At 39.0% G+C, this 24,803-nt stretch overlaps 1 protein-coding gene across 9 annotated transcripts in view; it reads left to right on the top strand.

The window, feature by feature from the left end:
• Window positions 1-24,803, top strand: part of EPB41L2 (erythrocyte membrane protein band 4.1 like 2) — a 210,926-nt gene that overhangs the window by 151,330 nt on the left and 34,793 nt on the right. For 5 of the 9 annotated variants that reach the window (XM_070376666.1, XM_070376667.1, XM_070376669.1 and 2 more), the window contains exons 8-15: window positions 708-795; window positions 4,966-5,118; window positions 5,608-5,705; window positions 9,890-10,062; window positions 15,139-15,311; window positions 20,063-20,125; window positions 22,036-22,182; window positions 23,519-23,620. In XM_070376666.1, coding sequence (XP_070232767.1) covers window positions 708-795; window positions 4,966-5,118; window positions 5,608-5,705; window positions 9,890-10,062; window positions 15,139-15,311; window positions 20,063-20,125; window positions 22,036-22,182; window positions 23,519-23,620 — 997 coding nt within the window. The remainder of the gene's footprint in view (window positions 1-707; window positions 796-4,965; window positions 5,119-5,607; window positions 5,706-9,889; window positions 10,063-15,138; window positions 15,312-20,062; window positions 20,126-22,035; window positions 22,183-23,518; window positions 23,621-24,803) is intronic. The other 4 variants (XM_070376673.1, XM_070376672.1, XM_070376670.1 and 1 more) reach the window with 2 other exon arrangements.

Here is a 24,803-nt window from a genome sequence, read left to right as displayed (position 1 = left end):
TTAATGGAAGCCTGCTTTCTAGGAGCTTAAGATTTGTTTAGTTGGGGTATGTCAGCTGTAAAATCAAGTACAGGTACTTCTGATCTTTAGTGTGATCAATCCTAGTGAAATCAAATTTATGAGAGAATTTGTCTATTCAGAAAGACACAATGACTTTATATTCTTTTATTTTTAAAGTTAATTTATATTGTACCCATTACTGCTGGGGTTTTTTCCCTAGTAGAAAAAAAATGAAAGCAACTTTCTAAGATAAAAAGGGTGAGGGGTGGAGGGACACCTCTTTGCAATGAGTAGGTTCCTAATGAGAATGCAAACAGCCGACTCATTGGAACAGACCCTGATGCTGGGAAGGATTGAGGGCAGGAGGAGAAGGGGGTGACAGAGGATGAGATGGTTGGGTGGCATCACCAATGCAATGGACATGAACTTGGGCAAACTCCAGGAGATGGTGAGGGGCAAGGAGGCCTGGCATACTGCAGTCCATGGGGTCTTGAAGAGTTGGACATGACATGGTGACTGAACAACAACAAGAAAAAAATTGCTGGAGGTTGAGGGTTGAGCCTTCTTACCTGTTTCTTTGTTGTCTGCGCATTTAGCTGGACCAATCCCTTCATCCTAAACTCTAAGCTTATGTACTCCTTTCCCCATTTTGGCTATATCTGCTTTGCATCCACCAATAAGATAATGTTGTTTCGTTTGATCCTTAGGGGCTTATCTCCAGCACAAGCTGATTCTCAGTTCCTAGAAAACGCCAAGAGGCTTTCCATGTACGGTGTTGACCTGCACCATGCCAAGGTACTGGGAGTGTGACGGGGAGGTGCCTCTTTCTGGTCTGTTGGCTACAGTTCTGAGAAGGCTTCAGTTTTAAATGAACCCACTTCACTTTTAGCAAAGGCTACTCCTCCTCACCTGAGGGGCTCTGTAATAGTTCCTTGGGGTTTCTGGTTGTGGGGTGGGACCAGTGATTCTCCCCGAATTCTTCCTTCTTTTCTCAATGTTATGAGTTGATCCCTTCTCATATATACTTACTATAAGACTCACCTGATCAGCCTTCTTTACTCCTCATCCTGTCTTTATTCTGTGTCCCAGCTTTTGCTCTGCCAAGTGCTGCCTCGTGTCTAAAAAAACATCTCCTACTTAATGATTCTAGTTTTCATGATCAGGTAGTAGGAAGAGTCGGGATGGAGAGTGGGGTTGGGGGTACAAAAGATAAGGTGAAAGATGTATTTGGTTTTGAGCAATATGTCCAGAGTCAACTCAACATGAGTCGGGAACCTATTGTCTGTTTTTAAAACACCCTGCTAATCCTTCCGTGTTAGGAAGTGCAAGTTATAGGAGTTAATAGGATTTGAGAAATCTCTAGGAAAGCCCCTCACTCAAAGATATCCTCTCTCTCTTGGCCTCAGATTATGAATTCTTGCTTTTGTGTTAATAGTACTTCATATTTGCAAAGAATTGCCTTTTCCTCTGTGTCTTCCTCCATTCTTTAAATGCTTTTTGTTATTACGAGAGAAGTGCACATTCATCATAGAAAATAGAGGTGAATAGAATGTAAAAAGACTGAAATCGATTTATGCAGAAATAGGCACTGTTGATTTTTTTTAAATTTTCTTGTTTTATTAAAAAAAATCTGAGCAATGTCACATTTTTAAAATGGGATTATACTATGAGTATTATTTTGTAATTTTTTTAACTTGCTCTTAGAAAACACTGCTCCATGTTAGTAAATAGTCTCTGACAGCAACATTTTTAACTGCTAAATGCTATATACTCTTAATTTTTAAAAGCACTTCCACATATACTATCTTATTTACGGTTTGGATGTTTTTATTTTTACAAAAACTACATAAAACAGAATGCAGATGGCTTGTTACACTAACTGGCTTGTTGCCTCCAGCCACATAGTGTAAAGCAGTCCCATCTGTGTGATGTCTGCTGATATATCCTGCTAGGAAGTGAAACAGATCTTTTCCACACTTCAGTGTCTTGTAGCTCATTTCTCTGTATGATGGGGACAGACGGAGTCAGCAGACACACCGAACTAAGGGAGCGAGGAAAGAGATGTTTGGTATCCTAAAGGCCCCTAGAGCCCATGTCTCCTGTAAGCCCTGTTATTCTTGTCACACATGAATCTTCCATCTGCTGCTTTTGTTGATCATTAGTGAGAAACCAGTTTTTAGATGGTAATCCTGGAAGGTTTCCAGATTCTTGTTTTTGAAGTTATGGAGAAGGGGATGTCAGAGGATGAGATGGCTGGATGACATCATCAACCTGATGGAGATGAGTTTGAGCACAAACTGGGAGTCGGTGATGGACAGGGAAGCCTGGCGTGCTGCATTCCATGGGGTCTCAAAGATTCAGACATGACTGAGCAACTGAACTGAACTGATGTTAGAAAAGTTAAAAAGTTGCTGGTTTTGTTATAATTTCAGTTCTTACTGTGTGGTTAAGAGTAGATCACTTTAGAAAAGTCAGAATAACATGCATATATTCAATATATCATCTGGTGGACTTGTTAGATAATACCTGATGAGCAAGATATTTGTAGCTCATTGAAAAAAAAGTCTGTAGCAATTTAAAAACACCTTTCATGTAGTTTAAACTTTTGTGTGTTTACACATTTTTCATTGCCTTGAGATCATGTTTAAAAGTTTTTAATTAATATTTTATTGTCAAAAGAGTTTTTAACGGCACACTTATGTCAGGACAAGGTGGGGATGTTGAATGAAAGGGCTCTGGACAAAGGCAGACGGAAAGCATGAGAGTAGAATGATGCCTGTGAGCTGTTAACAGCAGCTCTCCTAACCTGGGTGTGGATTGGTTAGGCAGAGAGTAGCTGTCAGAACTCAGGGGAGAGATCTGTGTGGAGAGGGCTTGACAGGAGCTGCGATTGTCGAGGACAGAGCCACCCTCATGCGACTACACGGGGAGGGAGTCTGGGTGTTAAAACCCCAGACCTTCCCAACTTCTTCCTCTCTGATCTTATCTGAGAACTTCCCATTGGCCGAACCCATTGGAAGTCGGTGGGCGTGGGATCCTGTTGATGTCCCTCGTGGGGCGGCTTCCTGAGGCAGTAAGCACAGCGGATGGAAGGAAGGAAGCAAAGTGCTCCCTTTTTATTAGTTTATTTTACTGACTTTGTTGCTGAGTGGCAGAAGTCAACCATGGAGAACTAGGACTTTTTTCCCTTCAGCTTCTTTATCTGTAATTTCTGTTCATACAGATACTGATAATTCTAAAACAATGTGTGGAACAATCAAAAATCAACTGATTAACTTGGATCCAGATTGTGTTTATTTTTAAGTCAGATAAAATAGCTTCAGTGTCCTGTTGAAAGATTACCTCACATTAGTGATGGCTTTGTTGAATGTTTCAAATGAAGGGTGCCTCCCTCTTCGTGCAGAGTACATGCTGTCTTGGGCACTCTTCCGGCCCGCTCCCTGTGCCTTGGTCAGTGATGTTTTGAGCAGATGCATCTTTTGTGTCTGGTGCCACATTGCTTGGGTGCCTGTGACTGGTTCACTCCAGCTTTCACTCTGTTCCTAGAGAGAACTGTGACTGTCTGGATATCGGTGAATAAAAGCACCTGATAGATGAGATTTTTAAACCTGTTCAGATGGTTTAATGTGATATTATTTTTATACATGAATTACTCACACATCACAGCAGTGAATACAGTTGGCATCAGTTACCTAGCACTATGTACTTCCCTGGTGGCTCGGAGGGTAAAGAATCTGCTTGCAGCATGATTCAACCCCTAGGTTGGAAAGATCCCCTGAAGAAGGGAATGGCTACCCACTCCAGTAATCTTATCTGGAGAATTCCGTGGACAGAGGACCCTGGCAGGCTGCAGTCCACGGGGTCACAAAGAGTCGGACACGACTGAGCGACTCAAACACACACACAAACACCCCTAGTACTGTACTTCTGTTTTTAAAAAACAGATAAAAATTGCATTTAATTGTTCTCAGTAACAAGGCAGTTGAAATGTTACACATTTATTGATTTGAACCTAGACTGTATGAGGTTTGTTTTAGCATATTTTGTGAGAATTTTTCTATGTTATTAATGATTTCTGAATATGTGAATATCTCTGAATGATTTTTCATATCTTGAGTGAGATCTAGTTCTTCTCTTAAAGATCCTTGAGTATTATATGTATTAGATCTTCCAGCCCTACTTGAAATGTGAGGAGACAATTTTTTTTTTTTTTTTTTTTGTCTGTAAATTTATTTGATCTTTAAAAATGTCTTTCAGGCTGAAAATTATTCTAGATGGTTATCTTTTTCACATTAAAACATTGAGGGAAGAAAACAGTATTAATAAGTTTAAGAATAGTCTACCATCCTTTGAAACATGCAGCTGAAGGAATGTTGTAATGAGAACTAGATGTCAGCACTTAAGAGTTATTGGAAAACTGCTTGAAAGAATTCAAAGATTTCAACACTGTCATCCTAGAATAGAAACTGTCTGCGAGGTTAGTGTTTTGCAGAATATAGGCGTTATTTAACAGCCATTAGCTGGCATAGTCCATCTGAGATAAATTTGCCTACAGTAAAATGGCTGACTGCACCTTAGGGCAGGCTGACACGCTGTCCGGAGCTGAAATAGCCTCTCACAAAACAAGTTTTATCTCCCTCGCTTCAGGATGTCTAAATCGAGGTCTGTTTCCTCCCTTTTGGGTTTTGCAGCCAAGCTTGAGAACATATGAGTTAGGCCTTTTGAAGAATACTGCGTCCTGTAGTCATGTTGCTATACCTAAAATCTGGCCCCTCGAGTGAAGTATCTAGATTTAAGAGGTGTCATGTATCTTACTGCTTCTATTAACACATGTTCTGTTGCTGAAATTGAAACACAGACCCGTTAGATTGGCATTCTTGATCATGGGTTGAGGGAGATAGTAGGTTTTCCAACCTGTGTAACTTCCACAGCTTTAATCATGGTCAAATGGCCTTCTCTTGGCAGGACTCAGAAGGCGTGGACATCAAGCTGGGTGTATGTGCTAATGGACTCCTCATCTACAAAGACAGGCTGAGAATCAATCGTTTTGCTTGGCCGAAAATCCTGAAAATCTCCTATAAGCGCAGTAACTTCTACATTAAAGTTAGGCCAGCAGAGGTAAGCAAAGGCACGTAGCCCTGGGCGTGTCTAACTGGGTTTTGTCAGTGTTCTCTTTTATGGCTGTGAGCTAGCAGAATTCTTTTCCATTGAGTTTTAAGAAAATGAACTATTATTTATTCCTCTGTGGTTAAAAAAAAAAGTCAAGTCAGGGTTTTGATGATAAACTTACATATATATTCCTGTTGGTAAGAAAACCAGTATCAGCCACAATTTCACAGAAAAGAGAAAGTACTATGCGCCTGCCACACCATGGGGGTTCGTTTTTCTTTTGAATCAGCTAAGTGGGCGAGATCCATGGATGGGCAGGTGGGAAGATGAATTTTAGTGGACATTAAAGGATAGCTGGTTTATGTCAGTGGTTGATATTTGCCTTTTTTTCAAGAGGAACAATTAGTTTTTAGTGCGATATCTGAGCCCATGATTTTTAGTAACTTCCAATCAGCTCTTAAGGAGACATGGCTGATTTGTCTTATGGATTTATTCTAGCTGGAACAGTTCGAGAGCACCATTGGCTTTAAGCTGCCGAACCATCGGGCAGCAAAAAGGCTATGGAAGGTGTGTGTGGAACATCATACTTTCTACAGGTAATTTTGAGAAAACAGCTTGGGATTCATGTGAGCAGCTCTGGGTACCCTCGAGATCCAAGGCGGTGGCAGTGCATAGAGCGGCAGACACAGCCGCACCTTACGGTTCTGCGGGCTCCCCATTCGTGTGTCTGTTTCTGTCACCTGGCTGTGCTCCTCATGGCTTGGAACTGATCTTCTGCCATGGTCCAAAACTCCAGTTGCTCTTCCTTCTACCCTCCCGCCTTGGCTGTTCTTCCGCTGTCACTCACCTTAGGTTTCACTTAATTGCTCTTACCAGCTCCCTCTGCTTTCACTTCTTCCCCAACAAAACCAGCTCTGGACCTGCCCCTTTGCTAGTTTGTCAGGAGTGTTCTAGCCCCCTTAGCCCTGGTCATTGTTGCACATCAGCCTCTAGTCTCCTGCCTCTGGGTTAATCCTGTGTCCTGATCTCATCATTTCTATTCCTGTGCTGCCACACAGTCCCTTCAGTAGCGTAACTATTCTCATAGACACACTTGCACAACCCTGTGGATTGATGCTATTGCAGAGTGACCGTTGCCTACATTGGCTGGATCCTCAGGGCCACCATCACAAATGTGCATGGTCTTCTTCGGCCCCCTGCCCTACTGCTCAGATGCCCTCCATCATGGGGTATGCTGATAGTAGACACTGTGGGTCATGAGTGTTCTTGGTTTCATGATCTTCTCTTTTTGTGTTTACCTAAGCATCATTTCCCTCTCCTCTTTCTTCTCTTGTCTCAAGGAAGAGGAGTCATTCCTCTGCCTTGAGAGTATATATAGCCCGCATGAAACAAACTCAGAACTGTTTCTGGTATGTAATAATGTTTGTCACTCTTATCATTATTCTTAGTTTGGTAGCATAGTGTGCTGTTTATCTACTTTCAAGACTGCTCTAATACACTCATTTCAGAGGAGTCACATTACCACTGACTTAAGTCACCAAAAAATTCTTTTGGAGAAAACTCATAAATGCTTGTGTTCAACTCTTTTTTGTTTTGTTTTGTTTTGATTTCTGTTTCTGTTTAATTGTAGCTTAATTGCTTAAAGATTTCTTTGTGATCAGGAAATTAGTCTGTAAGCTAATACTTTGCGTATGTGGTCACAGCTGTCAGTTAGTTGGGCAAGAAAGCCCTTTTATCCTCTGGTTAATGACTTTCCCCCTTTTGCATTATGACTTATATCTTATATTTCTTAGATTTAAAATATTTTTCTTATATTTCTTGAATTTATATTTTTTGCAAACTGGACATAAGAGAAAATGCTCAAATGGAGCTGCTCATTCTGGGAAGATGTGGCCTGTGGTTGAATTACAGTTAGCAGAAGAGAACCTGCAGAGGCTGCCAGATAGTCCAGTCTCACCCTCCTCTTTGCCTCTAGTCTTTTTTTCTCCTTTTAAAATAATTTTATTTTATAGTGGCAGGGTCGCTTAACACATTTTAAGTATTATTACTGACTGTAGGTACAGTGGGGCTTCCCTTATAACTCAGCTATTAAAGAATTCACTTGCAATGCAGGAGACCCTGGTTCGATTCCTGGGTCCGGACGATCCACTGGAGAAGGATAGGCTACCCACTCTAGTATTCTGGCCTGGAGAATTCCATGGACTGTATAGTTCATGGAGTTGCAAAGAGTTGGACATGACTGAGCAAATGTTATCCTATTTAGTTGAAAGTTTTTCCTCAGTGATTAACAAGTCCCCATTGCCCCCTCTCCCACCCCCTGGGAACCACCATTCAAGTATTTGAGTCTGTGAATATGACTATTTTGGATACCCCATATAGGCAGAATTGTGTAGTACTTGTCTTCTGTGTCTGGCTTGTTTCACCTTAGCATAATTTTCTCAAGATCTATCCCTATTGTCACATAATGCAGACTTTCCTTCTTTTTTTTTTTAAGGATGAATAGTGTTCCATTTTCGGAGAAGGCAATGGCACCCCACTCTAGTACTCTTGCTTGGAAAATCCCATGGACGGAGGAGCCTGGTAGGCTGCAGTCCATGGGGTCGTGAAGAGTCATACACGACTGCATGACTTCACTTCCACTTTTCACTTTCATGCATTGGAGAAGGAAATGGCAACCCACTCCAGTGTTCTTGCCTGGAGAATCCCAGGGACGGGGGAGCCTGGTGGGCTGCCGTCTATGGGGTCGCACAGAGTCAGACACGACTGAAGCGACTTAGCAGCAGCAGCAGCAGCAGCAGTAGCAGTGTTCCATTTTATGTGTATCCTGTAATTCCTTTATCCGTTTACTTATCAATGGATGGTTAGGTTGTTTCCACATCTTAATTATTGTGACCATTGCTATATTGAATATGGGAATGCTCATACCTCTTTGAGATCCTGATTTCAGTTCTTTTAGAAAAATACCCATGTGTGGGATTGATGAATCATGTGATATTTCTATTTTTAATTTTTTAAGGAGCCTCCCAACTGTCTTACACAGCTTCTGCACCATTTTGTATTTCTACCAACAGTATGGAGGGGTCCCGGCTTTTTCACATTCTCTCCAGCATTGGTTGTCTTTAGTTTAACAATTTTTGTGGAGCAGGGTGTATTTCCTTTGGGGTCATCAATGCATATTTCTTATTTGAGATATTTTTTAGAAATGTCTCTTTTTTTGTAGGTACTGGTCTCTCAGTACCTACAGAGCATACTTCACGAATAGATGATGAAAATAAATGCGATCTAGTCAACTTGTTTTTCAAGGAGAATGAGCATTTGTTAATTACTGCACTGATGAGCTTGTCAATGACCCTTTTTCTCTATACATAACTGCTTTCTTACATAGCGTTCTTTGACCATAGGTGGATTGCAAGGTAGGGAAACCTACCATATTCAGGCAGTCAGAAGGCAGTACATGGTAAGTGACTGCCTTTCTCACCTTGCCTCTGGTCCTCATGGTTGGTTTAGACTTTCAGAGCCTCAGCTTCTTCCATGTAGAGAAAGAGAATACAGAGCACAGATAAGAGTTCATTTCCTGTCTAAATGTCTTAACATTCTGGCTTTCTAATTTAAGGATATAGAGCTTTTTCCAAAGTATAGTTTAAGGCACCGATGTCTTCAGATTTTGCTTTCTCAGCAGTATCATCTGTGTCTCCTTTGAAGATCTGTTGGCATAAAATGGATGTTCTCAAGAAACACTTCTGCCACCCTCCACGACAAGACTCAAGCCAAGAATGTATCAGTTCTTTTTTCATCAGTTTCATTCTAACTCATTGTATTTCTGGGTTAATACGATTGAGAATTCTGAATCGATGGGAAGCCACCTCTTGAATTACTATATGTGGCTTTACCCTAGACTTGAATCTCTCTTCATTGCTTGTTAAGCACAAGATTTCTAAAAATTGAGCAGAAATGCCTGACATACTTGATATGGTAAAGAACCCTTTAAGAAATCACGCTTCTCTGGAGAATAATAAGAAAAGTTTTGGTGGAGTTCTCCATATTCTGAAACTGTCAACTGAAGTCTTCTTATTTAATACATTCTCTGAGAGCTCTGGGATTATCTGTTTTGTTAAAATGCTTTGACAGCTTTTGATCAGGCAGTGAAAGCAAGATCATTTCGGTTGTATACCAGACAAGATTGGCTCATTTACTAAAAATGTGTTTTCACATAAGTCTGGAAGTACTTGACATCAGTAAAGTTTTACCTCATTCATTACAGACCCGGGGTTTAAGCAGTACAGTCGCGCTGCCAATAAAGGGTGTTAGTCATCTCTGCAGATCTGCTGTGTACTTCATGCGAGAGCATCACTTGATGGAACAGATTCTTGAGTTAATGTTCTTTCCCAGAGAAATAGACATAAATATTAAGAATTGCTAATGGTAATGGATTGCTGCTTGGCACTTAAAGCTAGGAGCAAGAATTCAGGCATATGTGTTTATATAAATGATTTAAGTTAATACAAATAAATAACCTTTGGTACACACAAAGAACAGCTGCGTTTTTGCTCAGGTTGAGGAAAACATATTACTCATGAATATATGAATGAGGAGTTATTCATCTTATCATGATCATAAAGCTCTGTATATAGGAGGGTTTATAAACAGTGTTCACTTTTATTAGTGTAAGCAGCGTTTTTGGACCAAATAATCATACGTAATGAAGTGAGATATTATATAGTTTCAAAGTTAAAAAACATCCCTGAAGTCTAATTTTGTTCCCCTTCCCCCACCTTCATAGGCTTGTGTCTCCAGAGCAGCCACCAAAGGCCAAGTTCTTGACCTTAGGGTCCAAATTCCGCTACAGTGGCCGTACACAGGCGCAGACCCGCCAGGCCAGCAGCCTGATTGACCGGCCGGCGCCACACTTCGAACGCACTTCTAGTAAACGGGTCTCCAGGAGTCTAGATGGAGGTAAACACATTTATTGTATTAGGATTCTGGATTCCAGTCGTCTTTTTCTAATCCAGTGGGATTAGAAAATATTGAACTAGTTATTAACAAGACCCCTAGAAATACCTAGAGGGATAGCCTCTAGATATTTTTTTTCCGTGAGTAAATAAAATACTATTAATTACACTTACTTGAAAATCATTTTATAGTGTTTTGAAGTTGTCGTTCTGAACCTAAATTTTCTTGGCACTGTCAAAACACACAGATGTTAGAGTTTTTGATGAGATGTTGGACAGACTTCTTAATTGTGATGTATTTTATGTGATTTGATTTCTTGAACTTACTAATTAATGGCAAACTTGGGTTTTTGGAGCCGCAGCAGCAGTATACATAGACCCTTTATTCAAAGGAATGCAAAACTTCATTGCATCATCACAATTTTAGGTTTAAAAACTCTTATTAAAGCTTAACAGACATTCTAGCATATAGGAAACCATTCACAGCTTCAAGGATTAGTTAAAGGACAGTGTTCTAACAACAAGAAAGGAAATATGTATTCATCTATTCTTACACCCCAGGAGAGACATTTATAAATTTGTATACATTTTTTCTATTCGAATTCTAATTAGCTACATATTTGTAGTTTTTAAATAAATTACACATGGAAATAAATTGATGTTGCTTCCCTTCATTTTACGTATATATATATGTATATCTTATTACCCTAGTTTTGGGTTAATAGCAGGTTTTCTATAAAAGAGCTGAGGTTATTTTTTTTAAGATATTTAAAAAAATGTTTTCCTTTCTACCTACTAGCAAGTAACTGGTGTGGATGCTTTTCTACCTAAAGTAGTTTCCCAACATTTTTTGGTTGCTTAATCTCAAAACATACATGCAAAAGATCCTTTAATGTTGAACTGGATAAGTTCTATTTTACTGCTGTTTATCAGTAAAAACCTATTTTTCATTGTTATTAATATTGCTGTTAATCATTCTGAAATACAAACTCGAACGGCTTATGTTTCATATAATTAGCTAAAGCAGGCTGGATATGCTAATAGATAGAAAATCTTCTCTCATTAGTGAAGGATTGACATTCATGCCTTAGATCTATTTTTCCTGGAATAAACTTAGGAAACAGATCTGGGCAGACACACAGAGATAGTTAATAATATTTGTTAGTGGACATTTTGGTATATATAGTTACTGAATTTTCTGGAGAATCTTTCATACAATTTATGAGGCCACAGAAAAAATGTGCAATGGGATCATAAATTGTGGTTTGAATAAATGTCCACATCCCCAAATGTAGTGATTTACATTTAATGAATTATTGCTGTATGATAGTTGTTAAGAGTATCTTTCAGTTCATCAACAACTGAGCACTTTTTTCCAAGTAAATCCGAAGAATGTGCCCGCTTGTGTAAATATTTCACAAGCCTTGCCCCTTGCCACAGTGAATTTATACAAGTGCTGAATAAATGCGATCAGTGTTATTTCATGCCTTGAGAGAAATCATTCCTCTTTCTGTAACACTGTCTGTTTCAGCCTTTGTTTTCGAACTATGAGGTTTTTATAACTCATATGTTGTGAGTTTTTAGAGTTTAAAAAGAGCAGTAAAGCAGTGCCTTTTCTTGGAGGTATATAAACTGTGCTCGAGGAAACCCACCGTCTTGTATGGGCAGTTACCGCAGTGGGTTATAGTGGGTCTGTATCTGAAAACAATGATTTTCACAAGTAAAAGCAACAAACATGGCACAGTAATCCATTATTTTTCCTTTTGTGTTTTGGACACTGTAATTCATCAGATGGGCAAGTCATCAAAAGGATTATTGTGTTATTGTGAAAAATAGGAGGCTTTTCATGCCAATACATGACCAGACAGCTAGGGAACTATTTGGTGAGGGCTTATGTTCTTTTTTTTTCCCCTTCAGAGCAAAGCTAGGCTGTAACCTGGTACTGGGCTTTATTTTCCCCACCACACCATCAATATACCTTTTTTTGTTGTTGTTGTTGTTTACATGTATTGTAGTTTCTTTTTTCTGTTTTTAAACAGACTATTTAGATATATAAATATTCTTCAATTTAAGGATTGAAAAATTAAATTTACTAGTGATTACATTGGTTTTTACTTTCTATGTGATATCTAAAGATAAAATATCAAATAAAAATCAACCTAGATAGCTATTTTAGAACAGTGAGATTCTAGGATTGCACAATAAAACCTGAAATGAGACAAATCAGTCATTGAGAGTGCTAACACCCAGGATGCATGTGAGAACAGGGAACTCGTGATTTCCCGAAAGTGGAAAGTGTAATCAAGGACATTACAGACTAGGTAAGGTCTGTCTGAGGAAGAACCATTTGGGTTGAGACTTAAGGGATGAGAAAGAGTAGAACAGGAGATAAAGATTCCAGGTAGCACTAGTAGTAGTAGCAAGTCTGAAGGTCATAAGTTTGGGGACAGCTTGATACATTCCAGGAACAGAAGGAAGGCAAATGTAGTCAGAGCTGATTAGTGATGGGGAGAGGTAGGCTGGGAACAGATCACACAGGAGCTTGCAGGCTATTGTGGGGAATGTGGTTTTTATTTTAGGGAAGCACTGAAGACTGTATGTGTTCATATGTACACATGTGTACACACTTGTGCCAGCACACGTTTACAGGTCAGTTCAGTCACTCAGTTGTATCCAACTCTTTGCGACCCCATGGACTGCAGCACGCCAGGATCCCTGTCCATCACCAACTCCCAGAGCTTACTACTCAAACTCATGTCCACTGAGTCGGTGATGCCATCCAACCAGCTCAGCCTCTGTCATCCCCTTCTCTTCCTGCCTTCAATCTTTCCCAGCATCAGGGTCTTTTCCAATGAGTCAGTTCTTCACATCAAAAGTATTGGAGTTTCAACTTCAGCATCAGTCCTTCCAATGAATATTCAGGACTAATTTCCTTTAGGACGGACTGGTTGAATCTCCTTGCAGTGCAAGAGACTCTCAAGAGTCTTCTCCAACACCACAGTTCAGTTCTTCGGTGCTCAGGTTTCTTTATGGTCCAACTCTCACATCCATACATGACTACTGGAAAAACCATAGCTTTGACTAGAGGGATCTTTGTCAGCAAAGTAACGTCTCTGCTTTTTAATACTGTCTAGATTGGTCATAGCTTTTCTTCCAAGGAGCAAGCATCTTTGAAATTCATGGCTGAAGTCCCTAGCTGTAGTGACTTTGGAGCCCAAGAAAATAAAAGTCTCTCACTGTTTCCATTGTTTCCCCATCTATTTGGCACGCCATGAAGTGTACAGTGCTGTTCTAAAAAAAAAAAAAACAGTCACTTGATTAATGCCGTGTCTAGAACAATTGGAGAGGATGAGGGAAGAAGTTGAGGCCAACTGGTTAGGCATAGTCCTGGTGAGAGTCATGGTGGTTTTGTCTCAGATGGTGGTAGACCAATTAGCCATTTGGCACTGTAGGTTCAGCTCCTTGGGCTTATAATCTCAGGGTTCTACAAAGGTGTAAGACCTGACAAAAGTTAATAGCAAACTGAAATCAGTAACTGTTTAATAAAAGTATGCAGTGTGAACATCTTGCCAACTTCATTATGTAACTTTAAATTTGATATTCATTAAAATTTGATATCATTATATTTAAAACCATTTCTAGGTCAGATTTTCTCATTTTGCAGTAAGTTTCTGAGTATGCATAATGAGTGCTTAGGGACCATAATCTTAAGTTAAAGCTAAAAACTCAAGCCATATACTTTTCAAGGAAGAATTATTAAAATTTTTTAAAAGTTCAAAAAAAAAAAAACTCTAGAAAATAATTATACTTTATGTATGATGTGAATTTGTTTTAATGTTTAATTGGATTTGGTGCAGGCTTTCCAAAGTATGAGTGTTTAAATCCATGAAACTCTTAAAAGGTACCTGAATGGTAAAATAGAGATGGAAGGAAATTTGCCATGTTTAGAAATACATATGAGGATTCTGTTGGACGTACTGATTGTTGAGGGGTAAAGGAAAAGACCTCCAGGTTTCTGACTTCAGTAATTTGGTGAATGGTGAGACTAGAAAAGGAAGTTTGGACAGGGTGTGTGAGGGGTATGGATTAAGAGGCTTCTTGTAACACATGAATTAGGGGTCTAGAGGTTGCCCAAGTTCAGTGTGGTGGGTCACACACATTCCTGCCCTTCAAGAGCTTGCAGCCTAAAGGCCTGTCTTTGTTGTGCTTCCCTGGGAGCCTGGGACCAGAGCCAACCCTACTGTGTCAGGAAGATGCTTTTTATGCAGGTGAAATGACTGCAGTGGTTGTCCCACTCTTTGGGGGAGAATCTAAAGATAGAGGCTTTTGCCAGTTGCTGCTCACTTGGCCTTGTTGAGATCTGAGGCCATCTTGGGTTGCTCTGGCATATGACAGAAATGTCAACACAGTACATGTTCCTGCCCATCTGTATGATAGATGAAGGGACCCAAAAGGCCAGATTTGCTAAGGCAGAAGGTTTCTATGTATTAGGCTTGCTGCAGGTCAAGTCGAGGCATTCAGGAGGGAGGTTAGAAAAATAAAAAACAGTAAACATAAATACAGAAGTTAATTCTCTAAAATCTACCTTTCCTGTCTTGGCACAATTTTGACTAGTGTTCTAATTAAAGGTTCCTTTATGGAGGAATTATTAAAACTTATTAAAGCAAACCATTTTAATAACTAGGTAATTATTTGTTGCAATAGATAGATTCAGAAATAAGTGCAGGCAAGATTAAAGAAACCCCAGAGAACTGAAGTACTGCTCACATTGTAATTCTGCTGTACTTCCCTAACTCTGGTGTTTCATCTGGTCTTAGAGCTCCTCCTACTGGCCAATTCCATGATCAGTATCTCTCCTTCAAATATCTGTGACTTGAGAGACTTAATGGGTTACAATTCAGAGTTTTGTTTTTTTTTAAGTATAATCGTGAGTTTATTTGATTTGTTATTTTCATGATCAAAGAATCTTCCGGTTTCTATTAATTGTCTGTAAGCTGCCTATTTATCTGGAAAGGGAGGTTTTCATAACATTTTCTTGTTTAAACATCCTAACGTGATCCCTATAATCACTCGTCACTAGCTCCGATTGATGCTGTGGACCAAAGTCTTATGAAGGATTTTCCTGGCCCTGCTGGGGAGGTTTCAGCACCAGGCCCTGGAGTTGTGAGCACTGCCGTGGTACAAGATGGTGATGGCAGAAGGGACCTGAGAAGCCCAGCTAAAGTCCCGCATATGCCGCTCATTGAAGGAAAGGTATGGTGAATTAGTGGAATATATGGTTTTAAATGTGTACTTAGATCAGAGGCTGTCTATTGCATTTGTTTCAGAACTCAAGTATCATTTAAAACCAGTCATTGTATTTCTCTGTTGATAAAAATTTCCGCCTTTCATATGTGTGTAGACTCTTGCTGTTTTAGACTGAGTCGCTAACCTTTTTCTGGTTGTTGTTCAAAGCAAAATATTTCAACATAAATTACTTTAATCCAAGTAAGTAATTTATTGACCTTTTGTCCATCTTTATAATCATCCTATTTCATTAAGCCCCCCAATTATAAAAGCTATGATTTGAAATTCATATTTGATTTGTTTCAAGTAAATTTTAAGATGTAGCCTATGTCTTGGTAATTTTATTATGATATTGACTTGAATATTTTGAAATGAAGAAAGATGGTCTTTATGGTTTTTCATTAATAGTCTGTTACTGAAGAAGAAATTCTCAAGCAAAAAGTAATTGTTTTGTGAATACTATGTGAGAAGATGGTGTGTGGCTTTCGGTCTTATTTGGTGTACGTGCCATAATGGATGGAGAAGTAACCTATATTGTGTTTTCAGACTTGTTTGGGTTATTTTATATTACCATGGGCAAGTGTAAGTATAGTCACTTAGAAGTTGATCTGAAATGGCTTTGAGTCCTTCAGATCTCTTTTCCATATCCCACAGAGAAACTTTAAAATAGGTAACATTGGAAGTAAACATGAAAAAGAAATAAAATCATCCTGTGGGTTTATAATATTTCCAGAAATTTAACTTTGAAAATTTATAATGTTTTAAAACTTTTAACATTGAAAATGTTAAAGATGTGTAACATGAATTTATAAAGAACCTGCTAGAAGAGATAACTGCCAGGGTCCCGGGAATTCCTGCAGTGATAGCTCCCAACCCCAGCGGAGAGAAGGGCTCAGGCACCATGGGGGCCCTGCCTTATGCGGCAGGAACAAGTGCCTCAGGCAGAGCGAGCCATGAAATCCTTTTCATTGCTTTGTTAAAAAATCTTTAATTATCATATTCTACAAAGGATTTGGTTAAAAATTTACTAAAAATAACAGATATCACATCAAACAATATCCATCAATAACTGAATAGTTGTCAGGAGAGTTTATGATTATGCTACCAACTTATTGGAAAAGACCCTGATGCTGGGGAAGATGGAAGGCAGGAGGAGAAGGGGGTGACAGAGGATGAGATGGTTGGATGGCATCACCGACTCAATGGACATGAGTTTTAGCAAACTCCGGGAGATAGTGAAGGGCAGGAAAGCCTGGCGTGCTGCAGTCTGCGGAGTCTCAATGAGTCAGACACGACTTAGCGACTGAACAACACCAACACGCTACCAGTGTACCCAGTAGAGTGGCTACTTCCATCAGAAACGGGAGAGCTCAGCATCATGGGAAGCCTCTATTCCATTCTGCATAGTTAATATGATACAAAAGAAAAGTTCTCTTAAATTCCAAGGGAAATTCTGCCTGTTTTTGGCAAATGACTCAGTGTGCCTTTTCACTGATGCTTTCAATGTTTGGCAGCAACCAGGTTTAAAAATAATGCTATCTGAGTTTCATAGGATCCATTTGCAACCAGTCAGGAAATACTAATTGAATCAGGCTATACCTGTTAAGTTGTATGTGATGAAAGTAGTCCAGTTTTCCTCTTTTAAAAATGGATCATTTAATTAATTTTCTAATGATACTGTTAATACAGTCGTTACTTCTGAGTAAAAGTTTTCACTAACTTTCTTCTTCTCTCCTCTTTCTTTCTTTTACCTTTGCTTCTCCTTTGATTGTATCCGCTGTGTAACTTCACATTCAACCATGGGTTTGCTTTTGAGAACAGCCTATTTCCTTGTGCCCACCTTCACCATTCATCCACTGTGCTTCATCTCTTTCCCCAAACCTATTGCCAGTCCCTGAAATGGACTTCCTTTCTGACATTTCAGAGGAAGACCCCTTTGGGGAGGCCGATCGTATCACTCTGGACAGCTTAGAGTGCCTTTCCACAGGCGAGACGTCAGAGCAGGGGCCCTGTGATCCTGGCTTGGGTCCTCTTGAAGCCCCTCCTGAGCCTGACTGCCCCCCTGCACCCGAGAAGCCTCTAAAAGAGGCTGACCACACAGATTCCGAGTGTGGGTCCTTCTCCTTCAGTTTCTGCAGGTGCTTTCTGCCTCGCTTCCCCTCGCTCCTCAGTGACAATGGGTACCTTGCCTTCCCCAGCCTCCCCAAGGTCTGGGTCTCCTTCCTGCCCGCAGATGTCCAGCATTACGTTCCCATCACCTCCCCTTCGTTCTTCCCCTCTCTCATCCTCATCTTTGGGCTCCTTCTCTCTGCTTCTCAGTCAGTGCCTTTTTCTCTCACCTTTTCCCTTCCTCTGGCTCTATCCCTCTGCTATCTGGAGGCGAAAGCTGCCTCCCTGACTGTTTCTTACGACTGTGACTTGAGTGACAAAACAGAGGAAGAGGAAGCAGTTACTGGCTCTCCTCCATAAGCTTTAAATCTGTGCGGGCAACAAAGCTCCACTTCATCTAATACCCTTCCTAATGTAGAGTGTAAACATGTGCATAAATCTCATCATGGGTTGCCCTCAAAACAGTATGATCTGCACACTTTCATACACATACACAGCTTTAGTGCATGAGAAATAAGTGTAATTAAGCGTTTCCCCTCACTGATATTCATTGACTAGGTCCACACAGTCTACGTTGAGTGCAAAGTTATAGGTTTTTAAAATAAATATCTGAACCATACTAGGCCACAAAAAAAGGAGAGGGGGCCCTCCATTGCCCTTAATAGTCTGATTTGGGTCTATCCATTTTGCACATACATGTGAATGCTGTTCCTTTAGGACGGAAACTTTATTTTGGTATAGAATTTCAAATACAGTGGACATAACTGATTGATATATATTAGTAGAATTCCTTAGTGTTACTATTTCACTGTTAGAAAGCCAAGCTTGTTCTTCACTTAGGAGAATGCACCTGTGACAGTTACTCCTGATGTGTGTGTAGGTCTAATCTCAGAACCTCTTTGTCTCCCTATTATTATAGCATTTGGGACCCAGATATGAAGTGCATGTAGTTTATTTTCTTTTACTTTTTTTTTTTTTTACTCAAAATCATATCTGGGAGTCACTGTCAGGTATTTTTAAGGAAGATACTCTTCTGTTATCTTTAAAAAATACTTATGAAAAATGAACCTCAGCATTTTGAAAATTTAGACTCTGTAGCCCTAAGGTTGGGTGAGACCTCTTAGTGTCCTTTTATTTAACATTAAGTATCTGGTTTGAGGATTTCTGCCCCTTATAAGGCTACCTCTGCAGTACTAAGCTGTGCTCACATGTGCAGTAGTTTTTTTTTTTTTATTGTTTTGCTAAATGTGGTCTGGGGACCTAGGGTCCCATATCCTGTAGGTACTATTCCTACATAGAATAAATCACAAAATTTAGAGCAAACCTAAGGAAAAATGTGAAGATAATTAAGCATAGGGGGAGAATCCATGATTCCTAAAGGTTACCCAAGGGATGCCAAAGATTGACATTTTAGAAAAATGTTGACCAAGGAATTAGAAGATTATTCTTAACAAATTGTTGAGCGGTTGTATTCTGTTTTTCCCTCTTGATCAAAAGATACTCTGAGTTCCCGGTTTACCTCTCAAAAATGCTTGAATGGTTAAAAAAAAAAAAGCACAGTAAAGAAGAAAAATAATGTATATGATCCTGCTCTAAATCAAGATGTGAAAGTTAAACTATTTTCCTTTGGTATCTGAATCAATATTTTTCTTTTACGCTCTTCCCTTCCATGAGTCAGTAGTCATCAGTGTTTCTGTTAGTTTCAAATACACAGATTTATTCTTTGGATCATTAGATAACTGAGAATTGTCCAACTAGGAATAAATATGCTTGTTTGAAAAATTTTATGACAGAAAAGTGACTATAAAACTCAAGAATAGTTTTTACTCTCCACCATTTTAAATGAAAGTAGCAAAATAAACCGGTTCCTCCCCAAGGAAAGAAATCTACGTAGGGTGAACATTTGTCCCTGATAGAAAGTGAAAGCTAAAATTTGCATCATTACACTTTGCCCTCACAGCCAGTTGACTTAAATATTTCAGGTTAGAACAGACTGAATTATGCCATTTTTACACTCTCATATTTTCATTCCTGAGTCAAAACATATTAAAAAGCAACACATATCTGGTGACTGAGAAAGAGTGAAGCTTCCCTTCTCTATTCCACCTTTGCAAAGGACCATTTCCATCATTTGTACAACATTGTAGGTGAAGAAAGACCAAAGTGGCTTAATATTCTGCATCTTCTGAGGGCCAGACAATAAAGGTTGGTAATGCTGGTTCACCATTTTAAGTTCAAATACAGCTTCCTTGCACCGGTGATAGCGTTTCCAATAATACTCCCCTTCTCTCTGGCCGCTTGCTGGGTGACTTCAGGCGAAGATGGAAGAGGACGAAACACAGCTGGAGGAGGTGGATACTATTCCCCCCAAATTAAATTCCTGGTAGTTGCTGCCTGCCATTATGATTGCACGGGGGTGGGGTGGTGCACATTTAGGATTTATTTGTGACTTTTGCTCATTGTGGCTTTAGGTTCTTAAGATTTTTATTTCTCTTTTATTTTAATGTCTTAGACTGTCCAACTCTGGGTCATTTCTGGTGCTTGCTGATTGATACACTTATGTTTATTTGCCTTCCCCCTCCCTCCCTATGTGTGATTTAATTTCACAGAAAAATTCCTTGAGAGTAGAAGGAGATAATATTTATGTCAGACATAGCAATTTAATGTTGGAGGTTTGTATAATTTAAGAAAACAACTCTGTCCGAATGGCTGCCCAGGCTGCTGTGGACGGGGGGTCACGCACAGGCTGGCTGGCTGGCAGCTTTCAAGCACGGTGCACGAAATGCATGGGGAAAATTCAACGTGGGAGTGCATGTTAGCATTCTGACTTTGTTCTGTTAAAGTGGCTTAGGTAGCAATATGTCTATGAGAAGTTCTCAAAGTGACAACTGGGAAAAAAAGAAAAGATTCTGTGTAATCAAATGAATAAAGTTTTTATTCATTAATCTTAAGGTTCTGCAAGTAAACCTGTTTTCTCCTAATGGACATGATCCATCCTTAATATATATTAAACTGCAAAAAATATTTGTCAATCTGGCATTAATTCATTTGGCCCTAGATAGGTGTCCGTGTTTTGTTTTGTTTTTTTTTTGGTAAAGTGAAGAAGTACCAAAATCCCTGCAATTAGGAATGTGGTCCACTTAAAAATCTTCCTTTTGAGAAGATGCTAATTAATGGGATTGTTTTGATTAAAAAGAGAGAAGCAGTGAAATAAAGTGAGAAAGAAAAGAGGAAAAAGAAGCCTAGCTGCCCAATTAGGAAGGTGAAATGTATTCCCCATGTCACACGAGAATGGTTTTTTGTTTCTTTTTCCCCCTTCTTTTAGGATAGGATATAGCAATGTATTCAATGGAAAACTCCGGTCCTCAGTAATTTGACTAATCTGTTGGGTTGCTTTGGCCAGCTTTAATAACTGTTGGAGATGTATTTTTGCATAACTTACTAAAATGCTCTAAAGAATAATACATAACAGCGCTTTGAACAAATGCAAGAAATGTGCCTGATCTCAAGCCACAGTCATTTTTCCATGCCATGCAAAGATTTTTAGATTTTCCTGAGTTTTTGCAGATGGCAATAGAAGCTCCTAGATGAGCTATCCGTACTATGCTTGTGCATGCATATGGAATATTTCATTTACTCAGATGCATGACCTATTTCTCAAGGAGTAGTGTAATTGAAAGCTATAATCCACAGGTGGCCCTATGATTTTTGAAATGTAAGAAAGCACTTAAAGTTCAGTTAAAACTTTTTTGAATACTACCTTTTATTCCTACAAATACCATTTATCAGGACCAATCTAAAAAAAAACCCCACAAGCAACATTTGTCAGGGCCTATTTCAATGAAAATTGACCTGGTAGTTTTTCTCACATCTTCTTTTAAGGACCATTTGATATGTGGGTGGCTGGGTCCCACATTTATGCTTGGCAAGGACGTGAAACCAAGATGACGTTCATTTATTTTAGAGAAAGACCAAATAGAAGCAGCTTCTGGCAGCTGTTATGTTTATTCTATAAGGATTAAAAACCATTGCTGGAATTTCCTGAAAAAAGTCAACTGTTTTTTCCCCCACCACCATTCCCTCCTCTTTTTATATGATCCTGGACCGGATTTCCCATGAGGCCCAATATGCTCTGAGTCCACCTTTCTCTAATTTTACTTTCTTCATTATATTCACAGAATGCAACTCTAGTAGTAGCCCAAATCTGAAAGGTGAATTTGCAGGAACAAAATGCCTTTTAAATGTAACTATGAGAAAGAAGGTTTATTGGCCATGTTGAGTTCCATGGCCTCCTCTTCATGATTTCTTAAACAACTCTGAACAAAGAAATCAGAACCCTTTAAGGCGTGAATCATAAAAAAATTACACATTGGCTTTAATTTTCAAATTTGGACAAACTCATATTTGTAGGTGGTGATATGGCTTTTGAGACTTGGCATTTTTCTTGCTTTATTATGTTTTTTTAATCATAAGTTTGCTTTGTCTTATTTTTGGTTTCATTTTTTATTTTTATCCTATTGGGTTTTTTTTTTTTTTTCTTCCTTTTGGATTTTCCCCCTTTTATTACGTTACATACTGCTAGGACCTGGATAAGGCCCAGGAGGAAATACTGAAACACCAGGCTAGCATTAGTGAACTCAAGCGCAATTTTATGGAATCCACACCTGAACCACGCCCTAATGAATGGGAAAAACGACGTATCACACCTCTGTCCCTACAGACACAAGGGGTATGTGACTAGCTATTTGTTGGCTGTATGTCTCACTCCAGCTGTTCATAAAACTTAGGTTGTTAATCTGTTATGTTGATTCTTATGAGAAGTTAGAAAATATTCCCGTTTTTAAAATGTAACTGCTAACAATTTTTTAAATACTAAATATTTATTAACAGCGTGTAATACTTATGGACATAGTTCTTGGGTAAATTGTATGAGTTTCAAAACACTTTTCAACTACCTTCAAAATAATTTCACTATTTTACTCGAGTAAATTGGTAGTAATGAGCTGTTACATCAAGTGACTTAAAAACCAATGTATACTGTATTTAATAAGTTTTTAAATTATTGACGTCTGAAGTAAGAGTTTGTTTAATAATTAAAGAATTAGTAATTAAAGGGATGTAGTAATGTAGACCATATTTAGAATGGTTTAAGGTTATTACTGTGAGGATAAAGAGTTAAATTTAGCTTTGAAGACTGCTGAGCTCTGTTGAAAACTGGCAAAATGTTAATTATATAACTTATATTGAAACTTCTTAGTAATAAAATCCAGATTAATGTTTTAAAAATATTTTCACCCGTCTTTCCAAACTCATCCTTTTTCTTTCCATGGTTTATTTCTCTCCGCCACCAACATAAGCATTGCCCTTAAAATACATTCTTACAATGTTTCTTCATTTGCGTCTGCATCTGTTCTTTTCTGATGCTCCAAAGTCTCTCCTTTTGTCAACCAAGAACTTCATCAGCTCATCTGTTTTGCTTGAGGAAATTGTGATCATCCTATGTTTAATACACAGTTTTAAAAGTATGTTCAGGTGTTACCCAACAGTTTCTCTCCTTTTCCTTTCACCCCTCTCTTCTCCTTAAATTCATCATCTAGTCTGACTTTGAATGTTGCCAAATTGTAGGCATTTGAATTCGCTATTCTCATGCTTTTTTATTCACCCTTTTCTTAAAAAGCAAAGCTGTTATTTGCTTTAAATTTCTGTGTGACAGTGGAAGGGACAAATCTCTTTAAAGCAGACGAGCAAAAGAAAAACCGGTAAACCGCAAAGATTTTTGACAATATTAAGATTTAAAACACCATAGCGGCATCTTCTGAAGTTGTACTACTTTTACGTTCTTGTTTTCAGCTTTTCTGAAGATATTAATGTCCATATTCCAGAATCAACCCTAGAGTGTTGTGTGTTCTGGGGAAACTGACGATGTGCTGAGACTGGGTCCCCCTTTTATGTGCCGCTTCGTCTGGTTTGTTTCGCTGACCCACACCGCCATTTTATGTTTGTGTTGCTGTAGGTGTAACGTGTTTGTCTTATTTGTTGATTATGTCTATTGTTTAAAACAATAGAGCAAAGGAGACCATCTTTTCAAGGATATTTTATCCATGAAGGAGAAGCATCAGATGGTGGCAGCACGGACAGTTGAAGAAAAGACCCAGGAGGCAGACAAGGTGTTCACCTTGCATCCTTGGATCTACTCTTGCTTTTTCCCTCTTTTCCTTGATTTCTGTCCACAGCCATGAGATAGGTCTTTTCCCTTGTGTATCAACATGAATTTTTAAAAATAATTTTTGAGTGCTTGAAAAGGTAACTCCATGTAAGATAGAAACATGGGATTATTAGATGAGAATCACCATATTGCAGAAGGACTTGATTTGAAACTCCACAATTTGAAATGCAGACATCTCAACCGATTTAGGTGATAAGTGACCCCTAATTTCAATGCATGTGGCTGGCAGTTGGGAAACCATGATTTCATGAAAATGCACTGTTTGCAGAAGGCACACTGTGGTGGTGTTAAAATAACAAACTCTGTGTGACTTAGATTACTGTTTTACTACATTTGGAATCCTTTTGAATTTTTATTTTTAAGATTTAAAAAAAATTTTTTAATTGAAGGAAAATTGCTTTACAGAATTTTGTGGTTTTCTGTTATACATCAACAAGAATCAGCCATAGGTAGACCCATTTTTAATGGGGCAAAAGATTTTGGTGCAGACAAGCAGCCCCTCAGATCTCTCTGTGCTCCTGCGTATATGAAGTATCTGGCATTTCTAGAGAAGTTAGCTTTCTGTTGCTTTTCCATTCTTATTCCTCTGTTTCTGAGTTTGTTTAGCCAGCTGATCAACCTGCTGTTTGTTGGGACTAGAATGCCTAGAGTCTAGTGTGGGAGATAGCAGACATGCAAATTAGTGACCGGAAAATTTGGGGTACAAAGAAGTATTAGGGAGATGAAATACTTATTATACATTATAGGAGGATTGAGAAGGCAGGTGAAGAGATAACATTTGAGTTGAGGCCTTAATGATGAAAAAGAAGGTGGACATGTGAAGTTTCTTCCATGTGTAAGGAAGAGCAGATGCAACAGCCCCAAGACAGGAATTTCTTTAAAGGACTGAAAGACCAAATGACAAGGTCTTAGAAGAGTCATAGAGGTCAGACCCCAGATCTTGGCAGGATCTTTAAGAGCATAGTAACAATTTGGAATTGTTACAGGAGTGAGTGAGGGGAAGCCATTGGAGAGCTTGAAGCTGAGTAGTGATATAATCCCACGTGTCTGACGAAAATCCCTCTGGTACTGAATGAGGAATGGATTATAGGGGATGTGAATGAGAGCACAGATTGGAATAAGGA

The sequence above is a fragment of the Bos mutus genome, chromosome 9 (assembly GCF_027580195.1).
Source record: "Bos mutus isolate GX-2022 chromosome 9, NWIPB_WYAK_1.1, whole genome shotgun sequence".
Taxonomy (NCBI): Eukaryota; Metazoa; Chordata; class Mammalia; order Artiodactyla; family Bovidae; genus Bos; species Bos mutus.
This window is presented reverse-complemented; position numbering and strand designations above follow the sequence as displayed.